This window comes from Gymnodraco acuticeps, unplaced genomic scaffold (assembly GCF_902827175.1).
Source record: "Gymnodraco acuticeps unplaced genomic scaffold, fGymAcu1.1, whole genome shotgun sequence".
Taxonomy (NCBI): domain Eukaryota; kingdom Metazoa; phylum Chordata; class Actinopteri; order Perciformes; family Bathydraconidae; genus Gymnodraco; species Gymnodraco acuticeps.
The window spans coordinates 1,193,704-1,206,111 of NW_022990398.1; the positions used below are offsets into that span (position 1 = coordinate 1,193,704).

The 12,408-nt window shown below is 38.9% G+C and overlaps 1 protein-coding gene across 1 annotated transcript; it reads left to right on the forward strand.

Moving 5' to 3' along the window:
- The first annotated feature begins 526 nt into the window (after positions 1–526).
- Positions 527–12,067, forward strand: smtla (somatolactin alpha). The gene is made up of 6 exons (XM_034224754.1): positions 527–663; positions 3,467–3,509; positions 5,622–5,812; positions 7,186–7,299; positions 8,356–8,535; positions 11,022–12,067. The coding sequence occupies exons 2-6, from the start codon at positions 3,467–3,469 to the stop codon at positions 11,211–11,213; spliced, it is 720 nt and encodes a 239-aa protein (XP_034080645.1). The 5' UTR covers positions 527–663; the 3' UTR covers positions 11,214–12,067.
- Positions 12,068–12,408: the final 341 nt, after the last annotated feature.

Sequence of the window (12,408 nt, forward strand, 5' to 3'; positions counted from 1 at the left end):
ACACAATGGAGACCCAGATGTTTGCATCTATAATAACATGTATGTTAATTTAGCAACTGCTCAGTTAAACAACAGGACCATGTCTCTCTATAACTCTACATCGCTATAACCCCCTTCCTCTCTGCCCTCCCCCAGAGAAGAAGATAAAAACAGATAAGCAATAACAAATATGTACGCCACAATAACATTATAGACACAGGCTTAATCCCCGGGGATTTCTAAGATTGATTGATATGTTTAACAAATCCTTACGTTTTGTAACTTAATTCCTGGTCAGTTGGCTATTGTTTAGTGAAATGTAAGCCATTGTGTGTCAGGTTGTATTCATTGTAATAATATGATTCATCAATGTTTGGTATCAGTTCAGGTGAGACCTCCCTGGTTTAAAAAATGTGAAAGTTATATATGTTATCTACGGACTTTCCCCCACTGTGTCTTCAATGTTAAACAGGTTATCACCTGATAAAATGTTGCCTGCTGTTTTATAACCCCTTCCTTCTATAAGCAAGCAGCATCTGAAGAATGTGAAATGTCCACCAGTCCTGTTGCCACAAGATCACCAGTCCCAGTAGGTCAACACTTTGCCTTTCCCTGTGATCTGGGATTTTGTTCTCCATTTTAGGAGGAATTTGGATTTTATATTGAGGACCAGCGCCTCCCAAAGTAAGTGCGTGCTTTTATGTGATTGAAGTATTTAAGCCACTGAATAAGATTATACTCGTTAGTTACTTCAGATTATGAGAGTATATCAAAACAATTTGCTCAGATTTTCTGTATACATGCCCCAAGCAGCCACATATTGCTGGCATTCTACTCAATTAAATCAATTGTTATTGAATATGTATTAAATCTGCTACAAGCAATTCACACTACATTGATAATTGTTTTTAAAAACACATTTCTCAAATGTGTTTGTCTTCTACATGCAAGGGATACAAAGGAATTAAATGCAAATTAGTAATTAAATGCAAATGCTAAAACCTACAAACACACGCAGGCACACACTGCACATACTGTACATACTGTACATACAAACAAACAAACAAACACAATGACCCAATTGCAACAGTTATAAAAAGGCCTAAAATGTGAATTTATAGTTTTCCCAAATGCCTCAGGACTGTTGATATTGCACTACAGAATTGAGTGTCTCGAGTTCTCATTAAAAGAAATGCCTGTTTTCTCCATTTCATGAAAGAATAAGATAGCCACGGAACAGACCTTAGGGCTAATCCTCCAACTGTTTTCTTTTGCTCATTTAAAATGATATGATAATAATTCATCATCCCAGACAAATATGGACAATTCAGCTGGTAGCTACAGTGTGGGTGAGAGCTGACTGCACAAGAAACTTAGTTCCTTTGAAGCCTGAAAAGAAGACGATAATATTGTGTGTTTTAATGCCACTTGTGGTTAGATTGTCGCACATCAAAAACACGACAGCTGGTAAGAAAAGGAGGAATCGGCTATAAGACAAGCTGCTCAAATCTGCTGAGTTCTTGTCACTCTTAAACAGTGAATAATGCCTTCAGTACTTGTCATGCATTGCACACAATGCTGTACCTGACTGCACACAGATTGTACAAAATGCTAGGGACAGTTAAAATACACTCATGAGGTGAATCCAGATAAAAGCTATTATCTCTTTGAAAGTGTGAATATGTTTACCTTTTTGTATATTCCCTGCCAGAAGATGAGGACACAAACAAGGATAATGGTAACAAAAGTGTTGTAATTCTGAAGTTTGGAGGGTGTAATATTGTGTAAATCTTGCATTTCTGCAATTACAACTTCTATTGTCTCAGGTAAATCCCATTGAGAATACAATCTAATTTTCAAGGCAGACCTTATTTGCAATAAAACAATATACTGAAGAATAATGGGAATATAAATGAAAATATAATGGACAAAAGTACACACAAATTGTATATATTTCCAAATGTAATGTTGTATGTTTCTTTATGGAACAATGCCAAAACAAATTCCAGTCTAAGGGTTGGCAAATATCAAGGGATAAAAAAGAATCCCATTGATTTCCACTTAATCCCACCAACATACAGTGTTCTTTGCATTGATGTAAGCAGATATGTATGTGTAGTATTCCCCTGACCGTTAAATTGCCTTTTCTTTACTTGACTGCTTTAGTATATACAGCGCTCTCTTCCTTCTTATCTCTCTCTCTCACATGATCATATAAACAGCACCACAAACATACCAGGGGAGCAATGCGTCCTAATTTAGGAGCTGCCAATCAACCATCAGCAAGCATGTGAAGTCTGTCGGAAACACACTGATTAATATGTGTGTTTTCTTCCCATTAAATTGTCCTTTTCTCTTGCTGGCCTGGATATAGCATGACATACATGGCATACTGTACAGTCATGGTTTTAACATGAGAGGAAATCTTGTTATTCAAACGACTAAGGCAAGAGAAGTGCAGGAATTATCCTAAAACCCGAAATTAGTTAGCATTTTAAAACGTTTTTACTGGTTCCCTCGTCTCAAAGTTAACTTTTTTTGTTTAACACAAGCTTAAGATATTTTCATTTTGTTCTATTTTATAAAACACCTCAGTATATACCACACTCATTATTGTCAAAAGCCGAGGAACAGGGTACGAATCCAGCCCGGGAACATTAGCAGCTTTTCAAAATGATGGAACTGGTTGCACCAAAAAATAAAATAAATAAAGACTAAACGTCATCACGCCAAGACATAACTTAGCGGTGGAGATGCGCACTCATGCGACCGTGATGTAGTTAATTTATTATCTTAGCTTTCTTCTGGCGATTGCATTCATGCTTCAAAGATGTATGTCTCATATTCAAAAATTCCAAACATTTAAAGACAATTTTTGTTGATGGAACCCAAATCAGCTGACCAACATGTGTCACACTACACCAATACTGAGGTTTAGCTTGACGATATTGTTCAGGACAATAAATAAGGACATTTTGAGATAGTACAGGCCGATGTACAGTATGTACATCATTTGCCAGAACAAACTGAATCTGTGAGAGGCATCCATTTCCATTTATGCGCACTTTGCATCTAAAGCACCAGATACTATGGTACTATTGTGACACAATGGACTGTAGGAGCAAACAGAAGTTGCTTCAAGGTCAAGGGATGGGTTTTGTACACGAAGATGTTGGAGATACACAGTGGACATGAATAGATTACTGTACCTTGAGATTGTGAATGTGCTCACGACAAAGTAGAGTGTCCTCTGCAAAACCGTTGTCTGTTGAAAGAATATCCGATAAGACAAATAAAAAAAAGGCTCTAATATAAGGTGAGCCAATATGATTTATAAAATGTGTATATCAACATATGTACACTGTGACTCCTGTATTTACACTCCCTTGTTTCACATTTAAAACAGGTAGAAGATGTTTTTCTTCTACCTGATTTGACCATATTCAAGTTACTTCATGCACCAACTCCCTGTTTGTTTCTTCCCCAGATGGACAGCTTTGAAATTAAGATAACACACTACATACCATACTGTAAGTGCCAGACATTAAATTACATGGGGATCTGTTTGTGCAAATAGAAACAAAGGTTTGGTGGCAATTTTCCATCTAACACAGTTTCTCCACTTCATGTTTTTTCATTAATACATATCTCTGCGTGACTCTTTGTTGAAGGCAATTCTCACCTTAGTTTCCAAACCAGAAATTGCTTCATAAATAAAAAAAGAGATAGATACAAGCACAGCAGCTGTGCCCATGTGTGAATACACTTTACATGGACAACATTAAAACCACAAAAAAACATTACCCCATGAAATGAACATACAACGTTAGTGAGACAGTGTCACAGACTTCATAGCAAATGTGTGAAAAAGGTGAACACATTATATCGTGGAAGAATAAGCTTGGCAACGCTGCGATGATGGGGTTTTGCCAATTAAAATATAAAAAAAACGTATAGATTATAAAGCAATGTTTATAAAAAATGCAGATGCACAGAAAAAGGTCTTCGTTCATTTTCGTATATCATTTTTATGAGAAATTAGGTTAAACCTGTATAAGGTTGTGCTACAAAGACTAAATATACCTTTTTGGCTGATAAACAAATCAGATTAGATTGAACTATTGCAATATGACATGATATCACATTAATTGGGATGTTTTGTAAATGAACCTGCACATATTTCCAGTAGATGTAATAGGAATAACATGACGAAGACAAGATGCTTCGGAGAGATGTGCTTACATTTAAAAAAAACAACCTGCTAAGCCACGAAGAAGAGGAGAAGGAACAAGTGTGGGAGTAACAGAAAGGTGATGAGAAGAGAACATTGTTTCATATTGAAAGGGTCGGCATATGTGTCGTGAGGTTTCAGGTGTCTTGAGGATGCACAAGTGGAAACCATCTCTCAGTAACTTTACACCCCTCAGCTGCCACCTTCTGATCCTGTCTGTCTTTAGCTTATCTTTAAACATGCTTTACTGTGGAAACAAACATTTACGCTTAAGCCTATTGAATGTTATCCCTGTTTACAAACAAAAAATCCTCAGTCCTTCTATTTAGGCTTTATGATAACAGACGATAACATTATATTTTATGTGTACGAAGCAGAAATCTCCAATAATTGACATTCAAAATAAACAGATGGATTTATTGCGAGACAATTCATCCCCCCTAATCTTTCAATTTACAGTAACACAAGAATCCAAAGTGAATCGAGAGAAAGGAAATGTAGCATTTAATGGAGTCTGTATCAAGCAGGCGTGGATTACTACTAAACGTGTGCTTCCTTCTATGACAGCTAATTACAATTTGGAAACCATAGCTTGTGGGCAGAGCTACTCTCAAACACCCTGTTTTCTGAACAGGATGGAATATGAATGTCAACATTTTAAAAAGGAACATTTGAGGGGTTTTGTTAGATCTCAGTGATTTCTGAATCTCGTTCTGTCGGGCTCTCTTTGTCGTGTCGACTACAGTTCTACGCTCTCTATTTTATGCAGCTTTCTCTGTCATCCATGTATACATCTACATTACACACTTAACTCCGCTGAAAGGAAGGATTTTTCAGCCCATTCCTTTTTTGAGCTTTTGTTTGATAAATCTAATCAGTCTCAGTCTTCATTCTTGGATTTGTTGGCATAAGGTATCAGGATACTGGGTGGAATATAAATGTACCTACATAACAGTTATTCAGATTTTTTTATTTTTTATTGTCTTACTGTATACAGATTTAGTTTTGCCAGAAATAATTAGAAAAATCCCAGTTTGTAATTTTAAATCAGGTAGAAAGATATTTCGGCCTTGCTTTGAGTGACTGAAGTTACCTTTTTAGTATAATGCATGAGAACATAAATGCATTGCTTTGGGAAGACCAGCATCTTTTTACAAGAACCTACGCAAGACCAAAATGCCCTGTATTATTTATTCATGGCCTGATCAGGCTTTATAAATGGAGTGAGGATGACAGAAAAGGTAGGAAGGTCCTGAACAGAATGAACAGAATGAACAAGATGACAGGTAATGCATCACACTTGACAGAAAACTTTTGTAGTTGTTGGGACAGATTAAAATCAAAACAGTTCTCATTCATAACACTCCGTTTGATGTCTCACTATGTGCTTTTTATTTTTGGTTGTCTTCAGTCATGCAAAGCGTTGTATGGCCTCTATTGCTCTGGCCCTGTCTGCAAACCGTAAGCATCCCCCTAGACTGTAGGGAAGATCAGGGCGGCGTCAACCGCTGCCCCTCCATCTCCCAAGAGAAGCTTCTAGACCGAGTCATCCAACACGCCGAGCTCATCTACCGTGTCTCAGAAGAATCATGCTCTTTGTTTGTGAGTAGAACCCCAAAATGAGTATTCGCGCTCATGTTCTGTCTCGGAAAAACATGTCGGCGGACCCTTTACATCCGCAGGCTCCTTCAGTAAACTGTAAAGGCATATTTATAGCAGTGTATAGCCTCAGGAGAAACTGAATCCCTCTTCAAACTAGAAAATAGAAAATCCTTTTCATTGTATGTAGAAAGAGAGGATTCAATGAAAGGTAATCCATTCATCGCAGCTATGTGGGGCATGAGTTTGTTTCAAAAAAATATTTTTATGAAATGTGAAATCAGCATTTTGAAAAGCAGTGCTGTGGAAACGCAGCCTTAGGCAAAAGCTACGGTGACAGAAATGCATAATTTTGCTTTTGAGAAGCTGCATGATCTTACCTTTTTAATAATATGGAAAAAAACAAGAGCAGCTACATTTGGTTGTTTATCCACATGTCAAGGCTAGTTAATATATCGCTCATAAGTTACAGTAGCTTTGCATTTCCCAAGATATGTTATTTTTATGTTGTAATCTATCCATCCTGCAGTCTAGCAGCACTTTGAATGAGTTCTACAATGAAAGTACTTTTTGTTGGACTTTCCCACACTGTGCTGGACCTGAAGGACTGGACTCTCTGTTAGGTACTCTGTGTTATTTGCTTTTGATTCCGACATGATCATCGCCTCACTGCCAGGCTTCAAAGTAATCTTCTATCTCTCTTCTCAGCCAAAGATGTTTTATTGAAGAAGCAGACCTACAGTGCAGTAATACGAATGTGATAATGATATAACGCAGCAGTGAGAGCACAGGTTTTACAGCCTGTTGAATCCCCTTCACTCCGCGGCTGCAGATCAAAAATGGTCTTTGAAATGGGATGATGTAGGAGTTGTAACAGAGAAGACGCTGCATGAGGTCTTCAATAGAGAACATGCTGCGGAACAAAATGAGTCTCACTCTCTGCTGAGTCTCCAGTGGCAGAGATTGGTGAAGCTTTTGTCATTGTTTTCAAGATGCTTCCTTATGTGGGTTCTTGTCATTCTGTTCCTATGAGAACTGGAGGTTTTACATCAGTTTAAATAAGACTAAAGGGTTGCTTCTCTTTAGTTGAGGTTTAGTACTAGAGTGAAACATTTAAATGTTCTGCCAGAAACAAAAATAATTCAAAACACTAACACAGATTGGTATCCTGCTTCTTATGGCATTCAGTTTTGAATAAATAGAGTAAAATAAACTCAAAACAAGTTTTTTTCAGGATTTAACATTAAGGAGAAAAAATATCAGTAGTATTGTTACACACATATCTATGTGTGCACATGAATGTACCCCTTAGATGTGTGTATTTTGACATGTTTTTTTCTTTTGTATTTCCCCCCCGCATGCTTATGGATTTCTAGGAGGAGATGTTCATCCCGTTCGAATTGCAGCTCCAGAGGAACCAAGCAGGCTATACATGCATCACCAAAGCCTTACCCATCCCCAGCTCCAGGAGTGAAATCCAACAGATCTCTGTATGTACATGGCCGCTGAACACCAGAGATGTTTTTAATTGTGTTTGCAGCCCTTTGATCTTAGCCTGTTAACAGTGTGTGTCTGAGTGCAACGCTGCTTTTATGTGCATAAATATGTGTTATAGGAGACAGTAATCTTGTCTAGGCGAATGCACTTGTGTTATTTTGTTTCTGTGGATAAGAGTGGAGTTACCAGTTGTTGTGCATGTGTCATTGTATATGTGTGTGCAGGCTTTAGTGTAGTTAAACAAATAAATAATAATCTCTTTGAAAGCTTTAGTGGCGCTTTGAGCCAACACTTTCTTATTCAAAACAATGTGTACAAAGTGTGCAACTGAACCTCCCCTCCATCTGCCCCTGTCAGCTGCTAAATGATAGTGTTTGGTCTAATTACAATTGAAGGTCCTCAAATATCTTAGAAGTGTTTTTCTTTTTCAAACTGTGTGTGCCTACTAAGGTTTTGATCACCGTCCAACTGGTCACAGCCTAATATCAGTTTGATAAGTACGATTAAAACTAGATTGAACCACTTAGCGAAATGCCTATGAAGAAGTGATTTAGCTGATTTAAACTGTAATCTGAACAAAGGCCAAGTAAAAATGGCAAAAGCAATATACTTCAGGATTTTTAGCAGTATTGAAACTACTTATTGAAAGTTATATCATCACCATAACAGTAAATGTGATCTTTGAAACTGCATATACTGCAAGGCTCTTCTTTATGTTAATAATTTATCCTTTGCCCTTTCTTCTGAAATATTGCCTGTGCTGCGGTTTAATGGCCATTTATATGGCGGTCATTTTCACTTGCTTTGGAGTCTGCTCTGCTTAGGGGAATTTAAGCGGGCTCAACTGCTTCACCCATGACATTTCAACCAACTGATGCTGCTGAATGTTTTGTAGCTGGCATGTGATCAAAAGCCAAAGACAGTTCTACTGCAGCTCTGTCATGTTTTGTAGTTTCTAGGGAAAACTTTATGTTCAGTATTTGTACTTTATGTGCAGTGAATCATGCATTCGTTCAGTCATTTTAACTTCTCACCTGTGTGCCCTGCAGGACAAATGGTTGCTCCACTCTGTGTTGATGCTGGTCCAGTCGTGGATCGAGCCTTTGGTCTACCTGCAGACCTCACTGAATCTCTACGATGTGGCTCCTAACACACTGCTTAACAAGACCAAGTGGGTGTCTGAGAAGCTGATCAGTCTGGAGCAAGGAGTGGTGGTCCTCATCAAGAAGGTGGGTACAATCCCATTGACTGCCATAGAGTAGAACCCACAGCAGAATGTTTGATTACTATAAGTACAACTATTTAAAGGGGACCTACAGTGTCATGCAAAATGCACTTTTTGATGTCTTTTATACATAAGTATGTGTCCCCGGTGTGTCAGGGAACTCACAAAGTGTCAGAAAATACAACCCTCTCTCTTTTCCTCCGTGCGCAAATCTCTAAAAACGGGGGTACAACGGAGCTGATCCAGATTTGCTGCCGATATGACATAATATCGGAAATGTGGGCTGGCTTACGCCCACGCTATCAGAGACAATGCCGACTGTTTTGGACGTAATATGGTCTTTGTTTACATTAGCAAGCATCGCTAACACTCAGAGCCATAGCTGCGGGAAGTCATTTTACTTAGGGGCAGGGGCGGATCTATGGGGGGGAAGTTGCCCCCCCACTGTAGAGCCTTGCCCCCAGCTGCCCCCCTAACTTTTGTGTCCCTAAAACTGTACTTGTAGAAACAAACCTACACTATGTCCACAAGCTTCTCAAGCAACGAAACAAGCAGTTCATTCATTACAAGTGAATCATTTTAAATATCATCTTAGGCCCGTTAAAAACGCAGCTACGGCCCTGCATTAAACTGCGGAGCGGCGTTCACACAGACCGCGGCTCACACAGACCGCGGCTCACACAGACCGCGGCTCACACAGACCGCGGCTCACACAGACCGCGGCTCACACAGACCGCGGCTCACACAGACCGCGGCTCACACACCGCTGCAGAGAGGGAGCGAGCTGTCCCAGCACCTGAAGGTGGATCAGCTTCCCTTGGGAGCATTTCCCCTTCCACTAGTTTTGTTTTTACTAAGGACGAGAGCTTGAAACAAAATATTAATAAAATGCTGCCGTTTGAATCGATAGCGTTTAACAGCCTGTCGCTGTTTGGGACGCCACGTTGCAAAATACTACACAGATAGCGTTAAATCCACGTAAATTACACATCACAGCAATGAGGCCAGATAAATCAAACCAGGATACATCCTTTACCGTCAAACTGGATCTAAACACAGCTGCGTATGTGCGTTTGATAAATACTTTCTGATTTTATATTTATTATATGCTACTTATTAGCTGGCCTAACGTGTAAAGTTATACAAGCATTTGTACCAGTACTTTTCACAAGTAGACTCTTGCAGGCCAGAGTAGCTGGAGTGATTCAACAACAACAAAAATACATGAGTAGTGATCAGGACGAACAGAAAGAGGAAAAGGAAAAGAGAGTTCACTGAAAAGACCAGGAGGGTCAGAGCAGGAGGAAGAGGAGGAGATGAAGACATTAGTGAAGAAGAAGAAATGTACGTGAGGAATAAAGATGAAGTGTCAGAAAGAGGGACTGAGGCAGGGATCAGGAGGCAGAAGAAACTCCAGCTGGACCACATGGTATGTTTTTATTCTCCTTTCATACATTACATTACATGTCACTTGTTAGACGCTTTTATCCAAAGCGACTTACATACATTCAGTACTGTGGGCAATCCCCACAGGAGCAATTTGGGGTGAAGTGTCTTGCCCAGGGACACAACAACATGCTGACTACAGTGGGACTTGAACTTGCCCTGAACCCTGATTCAAAGTTCAGATGGGTGATGTCATTTGTGTAGGCCTACTTAAATATTATTAAGTACGTTTACTGTACTTACAGTAAACAGAATTCTAGGGTATCATGAGTATTTTCTGCTGTTTTATACTATATATTAGTTTGTTTGTCTGAACACCTTGTTTCTCTTGTGCATTAAGAACACTTGTGTTAGGAGATGATTTAATATTACATAGGATATACAGTATAAAATACCATGTACTGTCCGCCCTCCCATGCCACCCTGGCATGACCTCTTTCCCCCCCTTTGCCACCCCATGTAAAATGTTCTAGAACCGCCACTGCTTAGGGGGTGCGGCCAAAACTGGGGAGAGATTCCAACAGTAACATGAACATAATAGTAACCGGCAAAAAAGTACACCATTCGCCAACAGGGGGTGCTGCAGCACCTCCAGTACCCCTACTTCCCGCGGCTATGCTCAGAGCTAACCTGTACTGGAGAGAGCATGTGTAAAAAGCAGGATATAAAAAGGAACTCACCTTGTGCTAAACAGGCAAGAGAGAAAGCATTTGAGCTCCATACTGTTCCTTGATGTGGTTTTGAACATGATATGGTATTTCATCTTTTTTTTTTTTTTAAAGCTTTATAGCCCGAATCAGCACTAACAGGGCTGAAATAGAGGAATATGAGGCATGGCTAGAATTGGTGATTTGTTTGGTATTTTGAGCAAAACACTTCATAGACATGTTTATTATATATTTGTATATATCTGAGACCTGTGCTATTGCCTAAAAATAGCATGATAGGTGACCTTTAATGGACAAACCTGAATTAAGCATTTAACAGTAAACCTTGCCAGTTTTGGTAATATATCAATATTTTTTTCCAAATGTGTCCCTACAGATGTTGGATGAGGGGTTGTTAACCACAAACAGTGAGCAAGGCCTTTTCCACAACGACGCTCAGCCAGAGATGCTGGAATCCGTGATGAGAGACTATACCTCACTCAGCTGCTTCAAGAAAGACGCCCATAAGATGGAGACCTTCCTCAAGCTCCTCAAGTGTCGACAAACTGACAAATACAACTGCGCATAAGCCTCAAAGTTGAGCTTTTAAATAATACTGCTTTTGAATGAATTCCTGAGTTTGCTAGTACTTATAGCTATGACCATGCCTTAGGCGCTGCTGCCTTGCTTGTATTGCAGTACATTCTTTATTGATTGTTTTGGAACACCTTCACACAAAACTAAGTAGGTGTGATGCTATGACCTTTCTGGAGCATTCTGCATGTTATATTCCCCCGCTCAGTTGTTATCTTAACCTGGCAAAGGGAACAGAGGGCAAACTCCCAAAAGATTATTTGCGTGTCGAGCTGTCAAAAAAATCTACATATCTTGCCATTGATTTCCATTTCCTTTGTTCTTAACTGGTGTTTGTATTCCTCGCTGTCTCTGGCAGTGTTTTGATTATTCCCACGGTCCCCAGAGTATTCAGTGAGATGGTTTCTCTCCTGCATTAGTGAAATGAAACACTTTCACCGGAGACGGGAGTCAAACCGAGAGCAATCACTATACTTTAAAAAAGACACATTTTGATCGGTGCAAGGAAGACAGATAGAGAATAAATAACAGCTAAAATGAAGGGCAAGACTTGGCTACCTGGAGTTTCTGGTTGAGCAGGTTTAGATTTGCTGAGTGCTAATGAAATAATCCAGAATATTTGAATGCCTAAATGTGCCTTATTAAACCTGAATGTAAGAGAAGAAGCGTGTTAAATGATCGAGGAGGTCCATTTGAAATTTTAGTATTTGCTTTTATGAATAGGTAATGAAGAATTCAAAGTATATTTTGTTCTACTCTATGATGCCCAATGTACTGTGAAAACCTTTCTAGAATACCAATATTTAAGTGGTATTTAAGGCGCTAATAAAGACAATTGTATTTAGAAAATGTTTGGAATTCTTTTCTGAGTAATTCATTTTTGAGTGAAATATAAATATATAAATAAATCCCAATAAATCCCAATTGTGATGTGCATGTATGATAGCGGAAAATTCTCTACTCAAGATTAAATGAAAATAAATGTCCATGCTCTTAATTCTGAGCTTTTCCACCCCAAAACACAAGAGGGCAATAGAGCTCTTTCACGAGGTAACATTAATCACCATATTGTTTACTCAAACTGCCATGCATTTTATCATAGCTTGTGTTTTGAAATTCTCAGCTAAAATACATTTGATTGGTTAGGAGAAAATACAATCGTTGCACATATTATTAATTTTCATTGAGTG